The sequence below is a fragment of the Chinchilla lanigera genome, unplaced genomic scaffold, assembly GCF_000276665.1.
Source record: "Chinchilla lanigera isolate Chin_1 unplaced genomic scaffold, ChiLan1.0 scaffold00008, whole genome shotgun sequence".
Taxonomy (NCBI): domain Eukaryota; kingdom Metazoa; phylum Chordata; class Mammalia; order Rodentia; family Chinchillidae; genus Chinchilla; species Chinchilla lanigera.
In genome coordinates, this window is record NW_004955409.1 from 38219515 (window position 1) to 38245167 (window position 25653).

Genomic DNA, 25653 nt, shown 5'->3' on the forward strand with positions numbered 1-25653 from the left:
GAATGGCTATCATCAAGAAATCAACCATTAATAAATGCTGGAGGGACTGTGTGGAAGAAGGAACCCATCTTCACTGTTGGTGGGAGTTTAGACTGGTGCATCCACTGTGGAAATCAGTCTGAAGATCCCTCAGTAAACTAGGATTAGAGGTCTCATTCAACTCAGCTATTCCCTTCCTCGGTATGTTTCCAGAAGAACTGAAAACATCATACCACAACAATATATGTGCACTCATGTCTATAGCAGCACAATTTGTAATAGCTAAATCTTTGAAACAACCCAGATGTCCATCAACTGAGGAATGGATAAAAAAGATGTTGTATTTTTATAAGTGGAGTATTTTTCAGCTATGAAAAGATTAACTGGAGGCTTTTATAGGTAAATGGATGCAACTAGAGACTATACGCATAAGTGAAATAAATCAGACTCACATGTGTAAACATCATATTGCCTCCCTGGTATGAGAACCTGAAAGAGTAAATAAAATCTGAAAGTTATGATAGATATTGCAAAAGGGAAAGGAACTGCTCAAAAGGAATGAACAATTGAGATGAGAGAAAGGAGAAAAAATGAAGGGAAAAATATATACACAAGATAGCTAAGACAATTGTACTACTAATTTCTTCTGATTTGTTGAAAGAAACAGTTAATGGATAATTGATCAGTCTTACATGCCTATATCTGATTATCTGAGTAACCACATTGAAGGTAATAATATGTAATATAACAACCATTATTAACTTTTTATCACCTTGTTTTGAAATTCTGTATCATTTTTATTTTTCCTGTGTTGTTTTGTTTATGTCTTTGTTTTTGTTATTCTACTTTTGTTCTTTTCTCTTTAAAATAAAAAAGGAAAAATATATATGTATATGTAAGAATAACTGGGACAAGTGTATTGTTATCTAACAAATCAGAAGAAATTAGTAGTACAATTGTCTTAGCTATCTTGTGTATATATTTTTCCCTTCTTTTTTTCTCCTTTCTCTCATCTCAGTTGTTCATTCCTTTTGAGCAGTTCCTTGCCTGATGTCTATTGGTTTATTGAAAGGAAAACTTAATGCTTAAATGTTTTCTTGTTGACCAATTTTGCATGCTTTTATCTGGTAATCGGAACAAGTAATTTGAAGACAACAATATGCAGTATAACAACCATTGTTGAATTCTGACCATATTGTTTAATGAAGCTCTGTATCATTTCTAATATTTTTTTTTACTTGTTATTGTCTTTAATTGTTTATTCAGTCTTACATTCTTACATATGGTAATCTGAGCAACTTCATTGAAGATAACAATATGTAATATAACAACTGTTCTAATTCCTATCATCTCGTTTTGAAATCCTGTATCATTTTTATTGTTTGTTTTTTTTTTTTTTTCCTCCGGTACCGGGAACCGAACTCACGACCTTGCGCTTGCCAGGCAGGCGCTTTGCCGCTGAGCTAAATCCCCAGCCCCCATTTTTATTGTTTTTGTGTTGTTTTGTTTTTGCCTTCATTCTTGTTATTTTGTTATTGTTTTTTCTCTTTAAAATAAAAGAAGAAGTATCTTCTACATAAATCAAGAGTTACAGGCAACAGAAATGCAGTTCTCAACACATCGGGTCCCTGCTGTGCCTCCAGGCCTAGGTGTTCAGCTGCTGTTTCATGTATAGGTTGCAGGTGTCTGGGGAGCACTGTGCTTCCACAGCACAGAGGTATGAGGCTGAGTCCCCAGGCTGGGTGTCCCTGACGTTGAGTTGGCTGTAACGTTCCTTAAAATTGATTGTGGCTCTTAGTCTTCCTTTTTGCTGCACTCCTGAAGCTATATAAAACAAGGATATAAGACGTCCTTCTAGATTTTGTTGGAACCATTGTACACTGTTGACAGAAGTAGAATAATTGCATGTCAGGGAGGAGTTTCTCTTCTCTTGGATGATATGGACTTGGGGACTCTGCTCCACCTTAATCTGTGCTTTTATCCCTGTTAAAAAGGAGAAAAGTAGACACAAGTGAGGGTTATTGAAGAATTATTGTAGCTGTTTCCAAGTACAGGAAGTTTTCCTCTAGTTTCTTCCAGCATAACCAAAGACCCAGCACGAGAGATTTATATTTTCTCCCTTCCTCTGTCACTTGCTTCCCTCCTTTGCTCATTTCTAAATTCAGTTGTGATATTTCTACAGATCATCCCTGGAATGACTTTAACTCACAATGAATTTGTATCCACAGGAGGCCGAGCAAGACTCTTACTTGTGTCTTCATGATTTTTCTGCTGTATGGACACAGATAGAGGTCAGGTGTCTTCAAATATTGGTATGTATAACCTCTTCAATTTGAGCTAAATTTTTGCCTGTGGTAGGCCAATTTTATGAGATGCATAGCAGCCACATCTGAAATTTATCACTCAGATTTGTAGTGGGAAGCTCCTCCCACCTGTGATTTAGTCCATATTCTATACATGATGTGTGTGTGTGTGTGTGTGTGTGTGTGTGTGTGTGTGTTTTGGGATAATTAGGGACTGTCTTTTTAGGTTTTAATAATCCACCTTTCAGTGCATTATGGGTATATGTAGAATTAATTGGGTGAAGAATAGGGATGCAATAGCCTATGCATAGAGTGGAGAAACAGTATCTATCTATGAGGAGACATTGGTAAGGTATATTGACCAAGCTAAATATGATCAAAGTGAGAAACTTAGTTCTGAGTTTTGAGTGACTTATATAAAGATTATAATGGATTCCCTTTTTTATGTTCCATAAATTATTTATTGAATTTAGGAAGTTAAATGATAAAATATCAGCCCAGTAAACATATATACTGGTTATAAACAACTGTTTCTTTCTGTCAGTTCAGGAGTTAACATGTAGACCATTGATTTTCAACCATGGGCTACTGGCATTTCTGGGTGGGGGCATCTGGCTGTCTGGAGACATTTGTGTTTATCTTGAAGGAGGGTGTGCTGCTGGCATCTGGTGAGGAGAGGGCAGAAGTGCTGCCAAGTATATAACAGTACACAGGAAAGCTCCTGTCCCTAAAAGAATCACCTTGCCTCAAGTGCTAAAATAGTACTGCTTTTGAGAAACTTATATGAAAAATAATTTTCAGTTCAATCGTCTGCCATTTTTCTTGCTTTTATTCCTCCTTCCTCTTTTTGTCAACTACCATATAGCTTTTTGCTCTTGCCTTTCTTTTCTTTGCTTTTCCCTGTCCTTAAGTTTCTGATCTTATAGAAAATATAAGATTGGCTTAGTGAAAAATAGCAATTTCTGGGCAAAGACTAAAGCTCATACTTGTCCCTGATACTAAAACTTATGGATTAATGAAGTCAACTTAAGTAAATGTAAAACAAATTGTTTTTAGTCTCAAGTTTTGTTCTGAATCTTGCAGATGAGAGAAAAAAATTGGACTGAGCAACTTCATTGAAGACAATATGCAATGTGGCAGCCATTGTTAATTCCTATCATTTTGCCTTGAGGTCATGTATCATTATCATTGTTTTGTTTTTGTCTTCATTATAGTTGTTTTGTTAGTTTTTTTCTCTTTAAAATTAAAAAAAAAAGAACATACAAGATCAAAATATATGGTGAATATTTAAATTTTAAAATTTTCTTACCATAAAAGACACATTACCAGCAAGCCCCTCACAATATTCCTCCTCACTTCAAACAAACTTATTCCATTGCTCTTGCCACTTTTGGAATCAATTTTGGAAGTTCTTTTTCATGTCTTTTTGAGATGTGGTCAAGCGTATGGGTGAATGCTGCTACTGAGTGCCATCTAGTGGAAAGGTAGGCTCCTAAAATCGGGAAGGTGTGTCATCTAATTTATTTAGCCTATGACTTCTGTTCCTACTGGAAGTCAAAATGTCTATGAAAAGTAAATATTTGGAATAAATTTAGGACACTGAAGTAGTCACAACAGACCAACTAAAGACACCCATGAAAGAGGGCTTCCAGAAATGCTTCAGAAAGTGACAAGAAGTTGGATAGATGTGTTCAAAGGGAGTATTTTGAAAGTGATTATTAAGAATTTTTCTGGTCCATGTTCTCCCTTGATCACTTACCCTCTGTTTAAATTATCATCCCTCTTTTTGTTTTAGAAATATTCACTCTCTCTCAGTCATTAACCCTCCTGAAAGTTCAAAGAAATTTTCTGTTGGTAGAGTGCCTCCTTGTGGTCTGAAACCCAGAACCAACGCCACCTCCTTTGCAGTACTGCAACCACCCGCCCAAGCTTGTGGAGCAGGGTCTTGGGCATTAGCAGTGTACTTTCAGGAAGGTACAAAGTTTAGAATAACGAGGAAAGTTAAATTGCCCTTGAAAATCATCACTATAAATGGAGATTATAGGTCAAAATTTTTCAATTATGATACCTATGGGCACTCACTGATGGTCTCTTATTATCACATATAAGTTCCTTGGAAGAAGAAATTGTGTCATTTCTATATTTCCTGTGAAGAACACATAGCAGGACACAAATGAAATTTTGAGTATACCTTTTGGAAGGTATGATTCATACTTTCAATTTTAAATATTTTAATCCATTCTGCTAGACAATTCACAAAATATTGCTAATTCTTACAATAGTACTGTGAATAAAGTATTTATACTTACTTCCCATAGTTCTTAGGAAGATATTTGTGCTTATAAAGATAATATAAAGTTCCCAAAGTTACACAGCCAATAAATGGCAGATGTCCCTTGCCATTTTCACAATGCTTTGTTGTTTTCAGGGAGAGAGACTGATCACAGTGATTCTGGAAAGATTCTGGGCAATCTGCTGGGAAAATTAAAAAAACTAAAACTCCTGCCAACCTAGAAAATTTCTCCACAAAGGTAGAAAAAAGAACATAATTTTATTGTTGAATGAGCACTAAACTAGAATGTGATATACATCACAGGCAAATATCTGAATAAATGGCAAAGCCAGAAAAACAAAACAAAACATGCTTTCATAGAGCCAAGAAGATGTGACAACCTTCATAATCCTGTAGATTAACAACATCTGCGTCCTTGAGTAAGAGGATTATCAACATATTTGTGACATGTAAATCATCCCATGTTTACCTGGTAATTGAAGTAACCCATAACATCTTTCAATTGTCTTTTTCTAAAGGAAAATATGTCATTGTTATGGCAAGAGGTAGGACTTCAACTTGGAGAAAACACCAGTAAATTTATGTGTCTCTCATCCCACAGGAAGTGGGAGATGGTCTTGCAGTCTCTGGTTACACTTCAAAGACAGGGATCCCAGGCCCTGGGAAAAGATAATCCTAGGGAGTGAAACTGACAATTTAGCTTTTTTAGCTTTTAAGGTTTATATACTTCTCAAAGAGACAGACAACTTAGTTACTATTACAAGTTTTCCAAAGTAAGCACTGAAAAAAAAGAAAAGATGTTGTCTGTCTTTTTTGTACCAGGGAAAAATAAAATTGTTTTTTTATTTTTGATGTACATTTTCCCTTAAAATATGTAGAATGCAGGGGTGGCATATGATAAATCTCTCATGGAATATTTTGGGATGGTGTCTTAGTTACTTTTCTCAATGCTGAGACAAAATACCGGTTGCACACATGAAGGGAGGGAAGGGTTCTTTGGCTCACAGTTTGTAGTTTTCAGTCCATAGTCAGCTGGCCCCAAGTCAGGGTGGTTTGGCAGACAAGCCAGAGGAGGAAAGGTCATGGGAGGCAGAAGGTAGCACAGCAAGTGAAGAGGCCTTAACAGCTTTTGCTGCTCACTTTTTTATTCTATCCAGACTACTGGGATTAAGGCAGTGCCAAAACAATCAGTGGACTGATTTAGTTATCACCCACCCTTAATCCTACTATCCTTAATTCTAGCATTTCACATAAATAAATCACACACCCTAGATTCAATTACCTCTGAAAAACCCCCATCTATGACTGCATGAGGCTTTCAGAGGACATCTAGAAGCCACAACATTCTGCCTCTGAACCCCTCAAAGATTCATGTGCATGCCTTTATGCAAAAGGCATGTAGTCTATCTCTAAGAGTTGCCAAAGTCTTAACAGTTTCAGCATTGCCAAAACGCCCAAGTCCAAAGTCTCCTCTGAGTTTTAAAGCTAAACTTTTAGCTGTGAACCTCTATACAAATGAAATGAAAGTTAAACACTTCCAACATTCAATGGCACAAGACAGACATTTCCATTCCAAAAGGTACAAAGCAGGAGATAGAAAGGAATGGGAACAAAGGAAATCCAAAATCTACAAGGGAAAATGGTAAGCACCCCTATAGTTCCATATCCAACATCCCTGGCAATCTGTGACAAATTGTGAATTCCAAAGGACTTGTGTGGCTCCACCCCTACAACATTGCTAGTTGGTTATAACTACCATGGCTTTTCTGTTAGGCCAGCTCTGCTCCCTCCTTACAGTTTTTCTCAGATGATCCATGATCCTGGCTTCTCTTAATTTCTGTAATCACCACTGCATCTTTGATTTCACACACTGCCATCTCAGGAGCACACTGTTTGGCCTCCCAGGCCTTCATTTGAAATCTGGGTGGAAGTCTTCCTGACCCTACACTTCTTGCATGCACCTAGAACCAGCACCACTTGGATGATGCTAAGGTTTGCCACCAGCTATAGCAGTAGCCAGGCTTCTTTTTCTTTTGGCTGCAGGAATTCAGTACCTATGAACCAAATTCTGAGGAACAACTTCCTTAAGCCACCAGCATTCTGGAACATGATGATCTGGGGCATTCTTCTCAGAGCAAAATCTTTCACTTTTGCAACTTTGAAAGTGTAAAAGATGGAGTCCTACTGGTTATTGTGATGATTGCGGGTTATCTTTTCTGTTGCTGCCTTCTTCTGAAATACTTGGCTTTTCCTTGCTAGTCTTTTCAATGAATAATTTCTACTCTGTTCCATTTTTGCAGGTGACAGTTTTACTGGAGCTTCCTATCTGGACAAACTGACATTTTGAACCATTCTTCTGGGTTCTTTGGTCTTGATTCTCAACATAAATTTGCCTAAAAGCCCCCAATAGTAGCCATGCCACTGCCTTAACATTAAACTGTCTTGAATATTCTTCTGCAAGATTAGTTAGTCTGTCATCCTTAATATCAGTCTTAGCAAAATTTCTGGATAAGCAAAAATGCAGACAAACTTTCTGTCAAGGCATAACATACATCTTCTGGAGTCCAACAGCCAATGCAGTCCTCCTTCCCAGCAGAAACCTCCCAAGCCTGGTCTTTACTGGAATCATTTCAATCAGCATTTTGGTCTTCTGACCTCTGACCAGAATATCCCATCAAGTGCAGCTTCAGATGTTTCAGCTCTATTCTTTTAGCCAGTATCTCCAAACATTTCCTAACTCTCCTCCTTCCCACAAACCAACTCTAAAGGCTCCTAAACCACATGGTCAGGTACATCATATCGATGACTGCACTTCTCTGGTACCAAATTCTGTGTTAGCTACTTTTCTTGTTGCTGAGCGAAAATACTCCACACCCAACGTTAAGTGAGGGAAGGTTATTTGGCTCACAGTTTGTAGATGTTTCAGTCCCTAGTCAGGGGCTCCATTGCAGGGTGGCATGGGAGACAAACATAGAGCAGAAGTAGTTCATGACACAGAGAAAGTACCAAAGCAGCAAAGGGACCTCAGCCACTTTTTTCTGTCTCTTATATTTTTACTTAGGCCACTGGGATTAGGGTGGTATCAAACCAATTAGTGGACTGATTTAGTCATTAGTTTGCACCATGAGTCAATCACATACCCTAGATTTAGCCACTTTTGAAAAAACCTCGCCTATGTCTGAATGAGGCTTTGGGAGAACTTCTAGACATAAGCCATAAAAATGGTTTATTGGGGCAATGCATGGTTAAAAAGTAAGAAAAATGTGAGATTTTGATTGTTAATTATTTGTATCAACCTTGATGTTAAAAAATTTGTTAAAAGACATGATAAAAAGCTAGATTCCCTAGTCCTCCATTAACGTAATAAATCAATATAGAAGTTTTAAAGTGGAAGATTTTGTTTTTAATAAAATTTATAGGAACAGACATCAAGTTAAGTTGGCAGAATAGAAGTATCCTCTGTGTGGGTCTGTGAGTGAAAAGAATTGGAGTTGGGTGCATCTGTATTCAGAGGAGAGAAAGTGAGAAAGAGCTCTATGAATCAAGAAAGATGTGACAGAAATACTAAAAAGCATAGAGAAGCAGAAGGAAAACACAGAGAAAAGTGAAAAGTGGTCTGCAACGTCAGCACTGTTTCTTAGGAGTGGGGAACCACCTCTGCATGCATAAGGGGGCCTCAAACCTTAGCTGCAGGAAGGAAGCAAGGTGCTGTAAGCTGTAAATCTAGTGTGGGAATTTATTCTGAAAAGGACTTCTTTTACAGGTCCAGCTAATTTGGAGAAGAAATCCACTGCAGGACTCAGTATATCCTGCAAAGCTATAACCAGAGCCATCCTGAATGTGTTATTATTTTGGAATGAACTATTTGAGATCACAAGTCTCAGAAAAACCATGGCTCAGGATCTCTGGGGATACCCTGCCATAGTGCCTGTGTGGGAGGCAACCACGAGACACAGTCATGGAGAGGTGAAAGTTTAGTCACAGACCATCTGGGAAGTTGAAGGCAACAGGGATCCTAGGATGTGGAAGGCCTAGGTGTTGGCAGCACTGCCCACTGTGGTGAGGAGTAAAACCCATCACATGTGGTTTTCTGAGGTGGATACTCTAAAAGTGCATCCAGGCCCGTGAATTGCTTGGTTCCTCTGGATGCTGTCTTCCAGCACAAAACTCAGTAGTGTATTTGATTCTCCCATTCTTTGGCTTGGACATTTTCCATGTCTTCTGGTGTAGGGACAAGGAGACCTCTTGGATGAGTGGAGCAATAAGTGGCTCACATTTCATGAAGTTAGTTGAGACTAACTTTGCCTCTGGGTGTATAGAAAGAAATAAAGAGCAAATGACCTCCTCAGTGAATTTAGCCTTGTTACAGACAGCATACCATTAACGTCCCACCAGCAAGAAATGTGGGGTAGGACTCAGCATTCACACAGCACCAGTCAGTTATGTGGGAGTGAAAAGAAAATATAATAGGCTCCAAATACTACTGACTACCCACCCTCAATGACTAGTAGATTTCAATATTACAGATCCTAGAATGAGATCTTTCTAATCCCAGTATCTCAGCATGAAGAAATATTTTGGGCTCATTGTTATACCTTCACTTTTATCAGTACCATTTTCATGATACTAGATTTGTTTAGATTTTCTTCTAATTTCTTGAATTGCATGCATAGTTATTTTCATTGCTAATGAAGGTCCTTATAAAAGGTAGATTTTAATATGCATACCCTAGTCATTATTAGCTGGTCTGTAGCCCAAAGAAGTAGGGTCCTGGACATTCTTCCCTGTCAAAAAGCAAGCACAGGCATTCTGGCCCTGGGAATACCTGTATGTTTTGTGTATATTTTCTGCCTTCCTAGGCTGCCATCTACTTTTGTCCTGGGGCTATTACACAAGAGAAGTCTCATCAGTCATTCTGTGCATCTCAGAGCACAGTCATATACGGCTACTTTTTGCTGACTGATCCTGGGCAGGATCAGCCTGTTGGACTTTCAGTCTGAAGCAACTAACAGACTGTTCGTATCATTTGTCACAAGACTTGAGTGTCACTGAATCTGGATGGGAAGCTGTCTATCCCAGACTGTTTGCATTAGCGGCTGCACTGTGATTTGGGATGACTCATGTGAGTGATGGAGGGATTGGAGAGCTGACTCTAGAAGGAGAAGGACCGTGGTATGGTAGCAGTAGAGCTGCAAATGCTAATGCCTTGGAAGGGACACAGCTGGGGCCTGGCTTGCCTCACACCCCAGAAAGGAAGACTCAACATAAGGAGACTTTTTGACAGGATCCCTGATTTCACATGACATATGCTCTAAACTCTGACTTGGATTAGGGAAAGGACATGGGGAGAAGGACGTTTGGGGATTCTTCATTCAACATAGAATTGCTTCAGGGAACATCTAGTGAACAAGTGATATTTGGAAGAAACGAGAAGCTCCTATGGTGTCATGGTCCTTAGTATACTTACCTCTTTCCTTGTGTCCTCATGTATTCTGTGGTACCTGTAGTCACAGAGCCCGAGCACAAATAAAGGACACTTATTCAGTCTCTGGTCTTCATTCTTGATTAGCATCTCCTAGCTCAGTATATCCCACTCTGATTTTTGCTTCTATCACTAAGTTTAACCACAAGATTCTTTCTGTCCTGAACCATCAGTCTGTCCGTGGTAGTATCAATCTTTTTTAAAATTTTCTTTATTTTGTTTTAAAATAATGCATTCTTTTTGTATTTATTTATTTTTTGTTTGTATTTTTATTGGTACATGTTTGGAATAATGATTATATTTGTTGTAGGTATTTGTACATGTATACAACACATCTTAATTCTTTTCCCTGCCTCTTTCCTTCTCCCCTCTCCACCTTTTGGTTCCTTTCCCATTTACAAAAGATATATGACAAAGTTTCTTATTAGCTATCTTTATTTTTTTTTTCCAGTACCGGGAATCAAACTCATGACCTCTCGCTTTCCAGGCAGGCGCTGTGCCACTGAGCTAAATCCCCAGCCCCAAGCTATCTTTATTTTGATCTTTATTTTATCTATACTTTGGATTTCTCATATAAGAGAAATCATGTGATGTTTACACTTGTATGTTTGATTTATTTCACTTAATGTTACAGTCCCCAGGTGTATCCATTTTCCTACAAATGAATCAAATTTATCTTTCTTTGCAGTAGAGTAGTACTCCATTGTGTATAAATACTACATTTTCTTTACCCATTCATCTGTCAATGAGCACTTATGTCACTCCCAAGGTTTAGCTATTATGAATTGTGTTCCTATAATCATGGGTTTGCATGTATCACTGTAATATGATGACTTTAACTCTTTCAGGAAGACACCTAGTAGAGGAATAGCTGAGTTGAATGAAATTCCTATTGCATGGTTTTGAGCAATCCCCATAGTGATTTTCATACCAGTTGTACCATATAGTTTACATTCCCACCAACAACGTACATGGATTCCTTTCCTCCCACAGCTTTGCCAGGATTTGTTACTATTTGATTTCTTAATGGTAGCCATTCTTTCTCTGGTAAGATGGAATCTCAGTGTTGTTTTAATTTGCATCTTTAATGAACAAAGATGTCGAACATGTTTTCATGTATGTATTGGCCATTTGTACTTCTTCTGAGATGTGTCTATTCATTTCAACTGCCCATTTTTGATTTGGTCTTTTATTTTTGGTGGTCTAATTTTGGGGACTTCTTCATTTACACTAGATAGTAGTCCCCTGTCTGAGGAATAGCTGGAAAAATGATGTTTCCATTCTCTAGATTGTCTTTATACTCTGCTGATTGTTTCCTGGCTGTGTAGAACTTTTTAATTTAATATAATTCCATTTCTTGATTTTTTTGTGTTATTTCTTGTGTAGCTCAGTTTTAATCAGAAACTCTTTGCCTATGCTAATGTCTTCAAGAGTTTTTACCTGCTTCATCTTCCAGGACATTGTTTCTGTTTTGATATCTAGGTCTTTAAAATATTTTGATTTTGGTTTACTACATGGTGAGAGATACGATTCTAGACTCAGTCTTCTGCACATTTATAGCATCTAGTTTTTCAGACACCATTTGTTAAAGAGCCCATCTTTCTTCTAGCATGTATTTTTTGCACTTTTGTCAAAGATCAGATGGGTTAATGTACCTAGGGTTGTTTCTGCATTCTTTATTTTGTTCCATTGACCCACATATTATTTTTATCACTGTGAGTTTTCTAGTATAACTTGAAATCTGGAATCGTGGTGCCTTGTGCTTTGCTCTTGTTGCTCAGAATTACTTTTGCTATTCTGGGTCCCTTCTATTTTCATATGACTTTTGGAGTGTTTCACCTAGTTGTGTGAGGAAATGCTGTTGGTATTTATTGGGTTTGTGTTAAGACTATTTATCAGTTTTGGAAGTGTGACCATTTGGACAATGTCTGTTCTACCTGTCCAGGAACAAGTGATGTCTTTCCATTCTCTGATGTCCTCTTTGATCTACTCTTTCTGAGCACTGTAGTTTTTCTTGTGGAAGTATTTTACTTTTTTGATTCAGTTGATTTCTAAGTATTTAAGTTTTTGATGCTATTGTGAATGATATTTCTTTCTCAGTGGGTTCAGTTTTGAAGTACAGAAATGTTTTTGTTCTGGGGTGTTGATTTTATGTCTGCTGGATTTGCTAAATTTGTTTGCTAATTTGGTGGTATTCTTTGGGTCTCCTACATAGAGGATCAAGTCATCTGAAAATAATGATTATTTGACTTCTTCCTTTCCTATCTCTATATATTCTTTTTATTTCTTTCTTTTACTGATTGATCTGGCTAATGTTTTGAGTATTCATTACATAACAGCTGTAACATACATTCTTACTGCAATCTTGACTTTAGAAGGAAAACTTTTTAACTTTTCTCCATTTTGTATAACGTCAACCACTGGTATCCCAAAAATGACCATTTCTAGTTCTCATATTAAAGTCTCGCCCAAAAGAGCCCATTTCTATCATAGGTGATAGTGGGAGGAAGAAAAGTCCTGAGAAACTGTTATTCCCTGAGTTTTAATAGAAAGAAACTCAAAAATATAGTACAAATAAAGTGCCAGTGTCACTTTCATTTATATATTTACCTAGTGACTACTGGGAAAATCTAGTTAATCACCCTCATCTCCTATTTTACCAAATGGCTTAAATAACAATCTTTGAGAATAGAGTGAAAACTTGCCACATAGATGATGTAGCAGCATGTGGAAAGAGGTGACCACAGTTAATAATTAGGGATGTGTCAGGACAGAGGGGAAATGTTCTTCTACTTCCTCAATAGAAGTAACTGTAAAGAACATGACATTTATAACTCTGTAGAGATATGTAGGCCAGATCCTGGGCAACAAAAATCAAAGGTTAGAGCATGTTGTACCAGGTTGTCTTTTACCAGATATGCAGCGCTAGTTTCAACAGATATCAGGGTGTTTATCTGTGTAAGTGAATAGCCAAAAAATGTGTTCTGTGCTTTAAAGTGTTTTAGCTCCCTCTCTGTCATTCACCTCTTCATTTTTTTTTCTGGTTATCCTTTACTCTAATATATGTGAACAAGATACTACATCAGTGATATCATAAATTGAAATTGCTGACATTAAATTTTATAGCCTTGGATTCAAAAGTCAGTTTTCTTTACATAGTATATGGATATTTAATCATGGACAATGTATGAAGATAATAAAACTGAGGTTTAAAATGTTGATTAACTACTAGGAATGGTGACACATGAGTGCATCCCTATAATCCAGGCACTATAAAAGGCTGATGCAGGATGGTCACAAGTCTCAGCCCAGCCCAGGTGACTTAGTATTTTAGTGAGACTGCTTTAAAATTTAAAAACAAAGTGCTGGGGATATAGCTCAGTGTGAAGGCCCTGGGTTCTATCCCCAGTACCACACATGAAAAATGTTGCTTAACTTTTCTACTAAAATTCAGTTGATGACAGGGTTGAAATTTAAACACATGTCTATCCAATGCATAAATGTACTCTCCTACATTGGTTCACTTAAGAGAAATTATTTCTAATGTCCATTTTATTATAATTCAATTATATAGCATATGTTAATAATCTTGCATAATCTGCGCTACATGGTAAATATATAACCAGAGAAGTACCCACACAAAAATTTGAAGAGGGTAAGAAAGTAAGAAACAATCTCTCCTGGTTGAAGTAAACATTTTCTGTAAGATACAGCTTATACAATTGATTTTTCTTTTTGTTTCTATATTAAAATTGATTTTGAAAGTGTTAACAGGCTATTTTTAGAGCATATTCAGGTTTACAGAAAAAATGAGCAGAGAGTAGAGATCATTCTAATACATTCCCCATACACTCACTCACAGAAAAAAATTGATTTTTACACTCTCACTGGTCAAATGGAATACAGAGAAGCTCGTGTTTTCCACTATCATCTCTTCTAAAGCATCTGACTTTTAAATGAGACAGTAGCATGTTCTCACAATGTTATATTTGGACGGACTCATCACAAAGCAAAAAGAAAAATAAACTCATTACAATGGGAAAAGCTACACAGGCCTCACAGGCACTGCAGGCTGCACTTAGGGGCTTGTCACATGCTAGTCCCAATAGCCCACATCCTGGACCAAGAAAGGGGTTCACTATTTGTTCTCAGGCTTGACCTACTGCATGACTTGGATAGTCTTGTGCCTGTCCATTCAAAGGCTAAGGGAAAGCACAGCAAAATAGTTCCATTTAACAGTTACTGAGGTCCACTTTTGGGCAACAGTATCTATAGGTGTAAGGTACCCTATAATATGCAGTTGTATGTTGTAATTCACTGTGTTATGGAAACTTTCATTTTTGTGACAGATAATTGCATAACTAGAATTATTTTAAAAATTAAAGAACAAAATAACCCCATGTGCTTTCTGAGATATCACTATATAGGAAAGCTCATGGCCTGCTCCAGAATTGTGGCATTTGATGAGCACTGAACTGACTACAGTTTAACCCTAGAGCATAGGAGAGCAATGTAAGTTGCCAGAGGCACAGTAAATTTTAGCTAGGTGCCTGGTGCAATAACACAGGAAATACTCTTGTTTTCTTGAAATCAAGCTACAAGTGGACTTGAGTTTCTTGGAGTGTTTGGGTTTTCTTTTCTATGTAGGATAACACTGGGCACATGTCAAAAGACGGGGTGAGATTATAGGTTTGATACTTTTATATTTTTGTAAACAATGTCATGTTTTTCTAAGCAATGCTTTATGTACTTTGTGTTATTGAACGGAGTGTTTTTTTCCACATTCTACATTTTTTTTATTTCACACAAAAGTTCTTAGAGTACTCCTATATATAAGATAAATTTTTGATAGCTAACATAGTTGTACTACTGTCTTCCATAGCTTTACTGAAAGTAACAGTTAATGATTACTTGTTTGATCAGTCTTGCATGTCTCTATTTGTTTTCCTGAGAAACCACTTGGAAGATAGCAATATGTAATACAACAACCATTGTTAATTTCCTACCACTTTGTCTGTAACTCTGTATTGTTTGTATTGTTCCTATGCTATTTTGTAAATGGATGTCTGTTAATATGCTTTCCTTCTTTTATTTTTAAAATAAATTTTAAAAAGATAAATTTTTAGTCATTTAACACAGTTGTTTCAGTTTTACAAAAGTCATAACTTCCTTAATATACATATAATTAGCAAAGAACAAACTAAAGAGTCAGTGTTTTTTATTTTAAAGAGAAAAGAACAAAAACAAATTAACAAACACAAAGACATAAAACAAGAAAACAATAAAAAGTATGCAGAATTTCAAAAAAGGTGCTAGGCAATTAATAATGTTTGCGGTTTTACATATTGTTATCTTCAGATTGGTTACTCAGATAACCAGATATAGGCAAGTAAGATTGATCAAATGATAGAACATTAACTGTTCCTTTCAATAAACCAGTAGAAATTAATAGTGCAATTATGTTAGCTATCGTGTGTGTGTGTATATATATATATATATATAATATATATATAATTTACTACTTCCTTCTTTCATTCTTTTCACTTTTCCCTCATCTGTTTTTCTTTCCTTTTAAGTAGTTTCTTTCCTTTCTGCAATATCTATTGTATTTTTCAGATGTTATTTACTCTTTCATGTTCTTATACTAAGGCGACAATATAATGTTTACATATGTGAGTCTTACTTATTTCACTGATGAGTATTGTCTATAGCTGCATCCATTTGCCTATAAAAGCCTCTAGTTTATCTTTCTTTGTAGCTGAGTTATACTCCACTGTATAAAAATACTGCATCTTTTTTCATCCATTCCTCAGTTGATGGGCATTTGTGTTGTTTCCACAATTTAACTATGACAAATTGCACTGCTATTAACATGCATGCACATATGTCGCTGTGATATGATGTTTATACTTCTACACCAGTCTATACTCCCACTAACAGAGAAGAGTTCCTTTTCACCACAGCCTGTACAGAATTTGTTATTGGTTGATTTCTTGATGACAGCCATTCTTTCTGGGGTGAGATGAAATCTCAGTGTTGTTTTAATTTGCATTTCTCCAGTGACTAATGATGTTGAACATTTTTTCATGCATTTATTTGCCGTTTGTTTTTCTTTATCTGAGAAGTGTGTATTCATCTCAGATGATCAGTTTTGTATCGGGTCTTTCAATTTGGGGGGGGCTTATTTTTAAAAATTCTTTATATGTTCTAGATAGAAGTCCTTTGTTTGAGGTACAGTTGGCTAAATTTTTTTCCCCATTTGTGGGTTTTCTTTTTACCCTGTTGGTGATTTCTTTTTTTTTTTTTTTTTTTTTTTGGTTTTTCTCCGGTACCGGGAACCGAACTCACGACCTTGCGCTTGCCAGGCAGGCGCTTTGCCGCTGAGCTAAATCCCCAGCCCCTGGTGATTTCTTTTGATGTGCAAAAACTTTTCAATAAAATGAGATCCCAGTTGTTGACTTTTTCAAGTATTTCCCATGCAGTTTTGTTTTTGTTCATGAACTTTGCCTACCCCTATGTCTTCAAGATTTCTACCCACTTTCTCTTCCAATAAATCTAGTGTTTCTATTTTAATATATAGATATTTAGTCCATTCTGACTTTTGTTAAGTGCATAATGATACACATGGTTCTACCTCTAGTTTTCAGCATCTGGAGAGCCAGTTTTTCCAGGACCATTTATTAAAGAGGCTACCTTTCTTCTATTGAACATGTTTGGTCCCTTTGTCAAAGATAAGGTAGATCAGTGTGTTTTTGGTTGTGGCTGCATCTTCCAGTCTGTTCCATTGATCCTGAGGTAGTTCTTTTGCCAATACCATGCTGATTTTATCACAGTAGCTTTGTGGTATAATTTCAAGGCAGGGATTGTGATGCCTTTTACCTTGCCTTTGTTGCCCAGGATTGCTTTTGCTCTTCTGGGTCTCTTCTTATTGCAGTTGAATTTTAGGAATGTTTTCTCTAGATCTGTGAGATATAATAATGGTATTTAGTTGGGATTGCCTTGAATCTGTACAACAATTTTGGGAATATGGCCATTTTCACAATGTTGGTTCTTCCTATCCATGAGCAAGGAATATCTTTCCATTATTGGAAATTCTCTTCCATCTCTCTCTCTTTTTTTTTTTTTTACAGTACTGTAATATGCATTGCATAGATCTTTTATTGTTTGTTAGATTGATTCCTAGGTATTTCAATTTTTTGATGCTCTTGTGAAAGGTATGGTTTCCTTTATTTCTCTCTCAGCATGTTTGGTGTTTGTGTACAGGAATGCTATGGATTTTTGAATGTTGACTTTGTATCCAGGTATGCTACTGAATTTGTTTATTAATTCTAGGAGTCTTTTGGTGGAGTTTTTGGAGTCTTCCATGTAGATTATCATGTAACCTGCAAATAATGATAATTTCACTTTTTCCTTTCCTATCATTATTCCTCTTATTTCTCTCTCGTTTAATTGCTCTGGCTAATGTTTCTAGAACTATGTTGAATAGGAGTGATGAGAGTAGACATCCTTGTTTTGTTCCTGATTTTGAAGTGAAAGCTTTCAGTTTTTGTCCATTTAGTGTGATGTTGACTGCTGGTTTGTCATAAAGATCATCTATTCTGATTTTCTGTAGAGTTTTTAAAATCATGAATGAGTGTTGGACTTTGTCAAAACCTTTTGCTGCATCTATTGAGATGATCCTGTGGTTTTTGTCTTTGGCTCCATTAGTATGATGTATTACATTTATTGATTTGTTTATATTGAAACATCCTTGCATTTCTGGGGCGAACCTCACTTGGTCATGTTGTATAATCTTCTTGATAATTTGCTGTGCTCTGTTTGCTAGTATTTTATTGAGTATCTTTGCATCTATGTTCCTTAGGGAGACTGGCCTGAACTACTGTTTTTTGGTTGGATCTTTCTCCGGTTTTGTTATCAGTATGATACTTTCCTCCAGAAATGAGTGAGGGAGACTTGCTTCTCTTTCTATTTCATTAAAGAGTTTGAGAAGAATTAGCATTAAATCTTTAAATTTCTTGTAGAATTCAACTGTGAATCCATCAGGACATGTCCTTTTCTTTATTGATAAGTTTTTAGTCATATTTTCAATTCCCTTATCTGATATTGAGGTTTTCACAATTTTTATATTTTGTCAATTCAGATTTGGTATTTCATATGTATCTATGAATCTGTCCATTTCTTCTGTGTTTTCCGTCCTAGGAGAGTAAAGATTTTCAGAGTACATATTGATGATCTTCTGAATTTCTATAGGATTTATAGTGATTTCACCCTTTTTATTCCTTCTTGAATGGATCTGAGGTTTTCCTTTCTGTTTTTTGATAAGATTGGCTACAGGTTTATCAATTTTATTTATTCTTTCAAAGAACCAACCCTTTGATTTATTAATTCTTTGTATTGTTTTCATCTCAGTTGTGTTAATTTCTGCCTGGATCTTTATAATTTCTTACCTTCTTTGGGCTTTGGGCTTGACTTGCTCTTCTTTTTCTAGAAACCTAAGGTGCAGCATCAGGTTGTTTTATTTGTGCTTGTTCTGTTTTCCTGATGTGTGAGTTCACTGCTATAATTTTTCCTTTGAGGACTCCTTTCATTGCATCCCACAGATTCTGGTTAGTTATATTTGCATTTTTGTTTGATTGTAGATATTGTTTAATTTCTTCTTTAATTTCATCTGTGATGCATTGGTTGTTCAATATGGTGTTATTTAATTTCCATGTGTTTATTGGCTTTTCACTGCACCATGGTCTGATAATATGCATGGGATAATTTGAATTCCTTTGCATTTACTTAAGAATGTTCTATGTGCTAGTATGTGGTCTATTTTAAAAATGTCCCATGTGCAGCTGAAAAAAATGTGTATTCTGATGTTGTTTGGTGGAACCCTCTGTAAGCATCTACTAAGTCCATGTGTTCACAAGTTTGAGTAAGTTCTTTTGTTTCTTTGCTGATTTTTTTGTCTAATTAATCTGTATCTTTGTATCAGTGGGGTGTTAAGGTTCCCCATTACAATTGTGTTTTTGATTATTTGTTTTTTCATGTCTGTTAAAATTTGTCTCATACGGTTGGGTGCTCCTGTATCTGGTGCATAGAGGTTTATGGTTGTTATCTCTTCCTCTTGAAGTATTTCCCTAACAAGTATGTAGTGACCTTGTTTATTTTGTTTGATCATTGTTGGTTTAAGGTTCTCATTTTCTATGAACAGAATAGCTACTCCTGCTTTTTTCTGCATTCCTGTCACTTGCAGTACTGTTTTCCCTGCTTTGATTTTGAGTCTATGAATTTCCTTTTGAGCTAAATTTGTTTCTTGTATACAGCATATTGTTGGATTTTGTTTCTTGATCTGCTCTGCCAGTCTATTTCTTTTGATTGGTGAATTGAGGCCATTTACATTAGTGGTTATAACTGATCTGTATTGTCTTACCTTTGTCATCTTATTTTCCTGTTATTGGTTTCCAACTTTTTCCCTCTGTTTAATTTCTTGCTGTGCTAGGTGTTTCCTTTGTATTGTTGTTCTTGAAATTGTGCTCATTCTTATGTCTTTCTAGAATATCTTTTAGTACTTTTTGTAGGGTTCATTTTGGGCTCATGAACTTCTTTAGTTGTTCTTTGTTGTGCAAATGTTTTATTTCTCCATTAATTTTGAAGGATAGTTTTGGAGGGTACATCAATCGGGGTTGGAAGTTGTTTTCTTTCAGGACCTGAAATACTTCACTGTAATGTCTTCTTGACTTGATGGTTTGTGTTGAGAAACCTGCCATGATTCTGATGGGCTTTCCTTTATTGGTGATCTGTTTCTTTTTTCTCAGAGCTTTTAATGTTCTGTTCTTTTGCTAAATTTCTAGGATCTTGATTACTACATGTCTGGGTGTAGATTTATTTTGGTTATGGCTAATTGGAGTTCTATATGTCTCACTTAAAATATGTCAGATTCTTTTTCCATGCTTGGGAAATTTTCTGCTATTACTTCTGCAAATAGTCTTTTTATGTCAGTTTTATTGACTCCTGCTGTTTCATTGACACCTTTTAGTCTTACATTGTTTTTCTTTGCTTCTTCTTATAACTGCTGAATTGTTATTTCCTGGTTTCTTATTATTTTTAAGAGACCTCTCCTTTCAGGATAGTTAGCTGCAATGATATATTCAATTTCTGAAAGTCTATCTTCAGCTTCATTCAAGTGGTTTTTCCAGGTTTCAATGTAATTTTTGATTTCCTGGATATCTCTTTGAATCTGTTCCATGCATTCTAATTCTTTCCCATTGTTCATTCAAGATTTCTGTCACTTTTCTATGTTCCTCTATTTTTTTTATCTACATCTTTTTAAATGTGCTTTGCAATTCTTTCATTATTGCTGTCATTTCTTTTTCTTGCCTGAGAGATTATTTCTGGTCTGCTTTCTTCTATGGCCTGATGGAGTTGTTTCTTTAGTTCTAAGTTCTCCTATGTTGATTTCTCCTGGAATTTTTCTGTGTGAGGTGGAGTTCTGAGATTGCATTTTGCTCCAGGAGGTCAAACAGTGAGCCTCACCCTTCTTTGGCAGCTTTCTGAAGGTTCCTTTGTTCCTGGAGTCAAACTCATTCTGTGAGGGTGACAGGAGGCAGAATACCAAGCCTGGCCAATCCCAGGCAGCTCACTCAATGTCCCTGGGTTTATCAGGGGTCAGACTTCTCCCACAGTTCTGTCAGGAAGCAGAGCACCGAGTCCAGCCTTTAACTCTTTTGGGAAGATGCCTAGAGGAATAGCTGAATCAAATGGAATTTCTATTTCTAGTATTTTGAGAAATCTCTAAAGCTTGCTTCAAACACATATGAATAATAATTGTCAGAATTAAATGTATAATGATAAGAAATGCCTTTCTTTTTAAAAGATTCTATTAGCAATGTATTCTAATCACCAATATGTAGTTTTATGTCAGGATAATTGGCATATTAGTTCATATATAAATATTATATATATTATACATATATTTCTTAATCTACTAGCTATTTTGGAATATCTCAATTATTGTCCACCATAGATATACTATTGTGTTACAGAAAATTAGAAATTATTTACCCTATTCAGTTACCCTATTTACCCTAATACCTGTAAAATATCCTTTCTCCACTTCCCCCTTCCTGCACCTTTCCCAGGCTTTGGTTAACTACTATTCTAGTCTATACTACTTTGAGATCAACTTTAGATATTTAGCTGTTTATCTTTAGCATGTATCTTTCTATATAATTTATCTATCTGATTTTTAACTATTCTCACATTTTTAGTGATTTCTGTAAGGATTATGTTATACCTACTGTTTAGCATTTTATGGTCCATTTAAAATTATTTTACCACTCCAATAAAAATCTAAATCTTACAATAATGTAGATTATTTTACCAGCTCCACTTTATAAGTGTCCATTATCTTTTCTCTTCAGACTTTTTAAACCTCAAGAGACAAAGTTATAACAATGATTCTAGCAGTCATATGCATTTTAAATAATGAAGTAAGAAAAATAGTTGTGACTAAAGCTATAGAGAGCAGGGGGAATTCTATCTATTTGATATCTTAATTTCCATTGTTTTGGGTATATGCCAGAGGCTGGTAGCTACCATATGGTAGTTCTACTTTTATTCTTTTAAGGAACCTCCATAATTCTTATACTATTTAAACTTTCAGAAACATTGGGAATGTATTCCAGCTTCATCAACACTTCTTTTTTCAAAAATATGTGTTTATATATATACATTTCACATTATTTTATATGTAATAGCCATCATAAATTAGATGTTGAGAGCCTATTGCAGTTTTGATTTGCATTTCCTTGCCCATTAGTGATACTGGACACCTTTTCATATACCTGTTGGCTCTTTGTATGTTTTCTTTGATAAATGTCTCTCCAAATCCTTTGGCTAGTTTTGTTGTTAGATTGCTTCCTGTTACTGTAGTACAAGCATTTCTTAAATATTTTGGATCTGAGCCCCTAATTAGATATGTAGTTTGCTAATATTCTCCTCTTTTCCATAAGTTGCTTCTTTGATATACAGAAAGACTTTTAAGTTTGATGTGATTACACTTGTATGTTTTTGCTTGTGTTGCTTTATTTTTCTTGTCGTATCCAAAAAATCATTTCCAAGGTCAATGTTATGAACATTTTTCTCCATTTGTTCTGTGTGGTTTTACAGTTTTAGACCTTATGTCTATGTCTATTCCACTTTGAGTTAATTTTTGCATATGGTGTAATATAACCATTGCATTTCATTGTCCTGCACATATTACTCTAAATACTCAAGATGTAGAATCAATCTTAAGGTCAACTGACAGAAGAATAAACAAAAATGTGGTATACTGATACAACTGAATATAATTCAGCCTTTTAAAAGGACATCCTGCTATTTGTGATGATGTGGATGAACCTGGAGGATATTATATTCAGTGAAATAAACCAATCACAGATAAATACTTATAAAATTGCCAAAAAATAATAAAACATAAAAGCAGAGAATACAATGATGATTTCTAGGGACTGGGATGGGAAGAGACAAATTGGAGTTATTGTTCAATGGGTATAAATTTCAGTTATATAAGAATACATTCTAGAGTTCTTCTGTGCACTACAGTGCCTACAGTTAATGGAATATTGTATACTTAAAATTTAAGAATATGCCTTATATTAAGTGCTCTTACATCCGTTCAACAGGAGCAATAGCAGCAAACAACAACAAAAGCAAAGGGGCAGAAGAAACTTTTAGAGATAATGTATATGCCTATTTTCTTGGTGATGATGGTTTCAAAAGTGCATGCATATGTAAAAACACATCAAATTGTATATATTAAATATGTGTACTTTTTGTATATTGATTACACCCCAATGAACTTTTTAAAAGAGAGAATTAAAATAATTTCTTATATCTTGCCATACACTTATCATTTCTTTGTTTTTCCCTTATTGAAGTTCCAGTATTTCCCTTGGTATCATTTCCCCTCAGCCTAAAGAACGTCCTTCACTATTTCTTTTAGAACAATTCTACTCATAATGAGTTCCCTCCATTTGTATTTATTTGAGAATCTGTTTACTTTGCTACAATTCCTATAGGATATTTTCACTAGCTACAGAATTCTTGTTTGACAGAATTCTTTCAGCTTTTAGATAATGTAATGAGAGAGCAATCATGTCTGGTAGGCAACTATAAGGACTTTGATTTTACTGTGAGAAAAACAGGAAGCTACTGCAAAAATTTTATCAGGGAAATGACTTGATCTATGAATTATACAGGCAGCACTGGTCCCTCAGCACTTGCTGGCTTAAGAATGGAGTGTAGAAGGCAAGCAGGAGACCATTTGGAATGCTATCATACGGACCAGGCAGGTAGCAATAGCTAGATTAGGAGTTAATATTTAAGGTAAGGAAAACTGGGTTTCTTGATGGCTAAGATGTGACTAGTGAAAGGAAAATGTGAAGGTGAAAGTGTCTTGGTTACTTTTCTCTCGTTGCTGGGACAAAATACCTGACACCCAAAATTAAGGAAGGAAAGGTTTATTTCACTTACAGTTTGTGGAGTTTTCAGTCCATACTTGGCAGGTTACAAGGCAGAGTGGCACATGGCAGAAGGCTACAGCTCATGGCGGCAGAACACAGCAAAAGCAACAAGCACAAAAGGGAGGAATGGCTGCAAGCAGCCTCTTCCTCTCCCTTACATATGCAAACTATCCAACTCAGGGTGGGTAGAGCTCTCACACCCATAATCAATCAAACTCTAAAAGCCTGCCCCATGACTGCATTAGGCTTTGGGGGGACACACAGACACAAACCATAACAGAAAGATAACTATATTTGTGTCCAAAGACACTGAGTGAATGGAGTTGTTACCTGTTGAAAAATAAAAGTTGGTAGATGGAACGATTTGCAGATGAGCAGAAGAAATATCAGTATCTTGGCACTGGTTACATTAAATTAGAACCCTGAGTCCCTAGAATGTAACATCTCCACCAGAAGGAGACCATTCATGAGTCTCTGTGTTCTACCCAGTACTGAAAAAAGGAACTTGTAGTTCTTTTCTTTGCAGGAGTTGAACATTCTTCCTATCTCTGTTCCTCCACCCTGCTCAGTTTCATCACATGAGAGCCCTTGCTAAAAACAGGTCAGACTGTGCCCACAAGTCACAGAAAGTCCCATATTTCAGAGGGTTTGTGTTCAGCTTCCCCTGTAGCCCTGAGCACTGTGTGCTCAGAGCACAGAAGTACAGGGCTGCATCACTCCAATGGGCTGAGGCCTTCTCCAGGTGGAAGGAGGATTCACTCTTCTTAAATTCAGCCTTGAAACCTCTGCTGTCTGTAACCATGGATGGCCCTGATATGTATTTGAGGACAAGTTGGAGGCCTTGGCCAGGTCGCTGGACATACCAGAAGAGAGAAGGTGTTGCACCATAGGTATAGTTGCACTTCAGCAGCAGAGGGTCTCCTTCAGTGACGGTGACTCTGGGGTCAGGCTGGGCCACGGACTGGGCTCCACTTCTTCCTGCAACATCAAGTCTGCATCAGTGAGACCAGGACAGACCTACCTGTAAGGAGGTGGTGTCTCTCTTTAGATTTTGACTGGGGAGGTGCTCCTTCTGTGGACACAGGAGCAAAGAGTACAGGATTACTTACTCAGGGTGAAGGGCAGTCCAAGGAGGAAGATGGTCACTGACAGCATGGCTTGTTGGTGAACAGTCTGAGAATGCTATTCTTGAGCTCCCTGAGCAGAAAGAATGTCAGAGATGCTGCGTTCTTACAGTTGAAAAAATCTGAGATTCAGGGGTTTCCTGTCTGGGCAAGGCCTAGAGGCTAACACCTAAAATGCTTCCTTAAAGACTCTTTTGGAGTTGCTCCCGCTCGGAATGCACTCAGTCTGCTGTGAAGGGAAGAAGCTTGCCAGAATGAGAGAGCTTCTGTTTGCAGAGCCTTTTTCTGTTTAGGCAACATCATCCCCTGGTGGTCAAGTATAGAAAAAATTAAATCTTAAGGTGTTTGTGCTGTTGCTTTCACGGTACAATTGGCTGAACGTATTTTCAAGGGTGTGCTTATTAGGGGGTTATTTTAATCATATGAACTAAATATTATCATTTATATAAGGTAAATGATATTATCATCCTTATTTTAAAATAAGGAAGCTGAAGAATGGAAAAAAAATGCTATGTGTTCAAGATCACGGGAAGTGACAGAACTGGAGTTTGTCTAAGTAACATGGGTCACGAATCCATAGAATTAACTTTTGATAACTGATGCAAATTTCCCACGATAGCCTTTTAGAGTAGATATTGCCCTTACTTAACAGAATTGAAATCAAGTCTCTGTGAAGTTAAATAATTTGTCTAAGGACACAAGAGAAATAGGATCTAACTCTTTTCCACTCCAAACTCAGTTCCCTTCCCACTAGGTTACTTGATATAGAGCTGCTCTGATAGAGAAGGTGCAATTTCACAGAGACAAGCGCTCAGAGAAAACAGAGGAGAATAGCTACTAGAGAAAATCCTCCAGGAGTTCAAACACTGCAGCGAGAAAAAGTAGAGGAAGTGTCAAAGAAACCTCAAACTGTTCCGAGAATGAAATACAAAATCAGAAGTAAGTTGGGTTCTTAGAAGGG

General features: G+C 36.5%; 2 gene segments (V, D, J or C); both read right to left on the reverse strand.

Annotated features, from left to right (window-relative positions):
* The window catches only part of LOC102015697, a gene marked incomplete in the record, with an annotated part of 840941 nt that overhangs the window by 520114 nt on the left and 295174 nt on the right, over nucleotides 1–25653 (reverse strand).
* Nucleotides 23804–24932, reverse strand: LOC102013589. The segment is given in 2 exon segments: nucleotides 23804–24546; nucleotides 24678–24932. Coding segments are annotated over 2 exon segments (450 nt in total).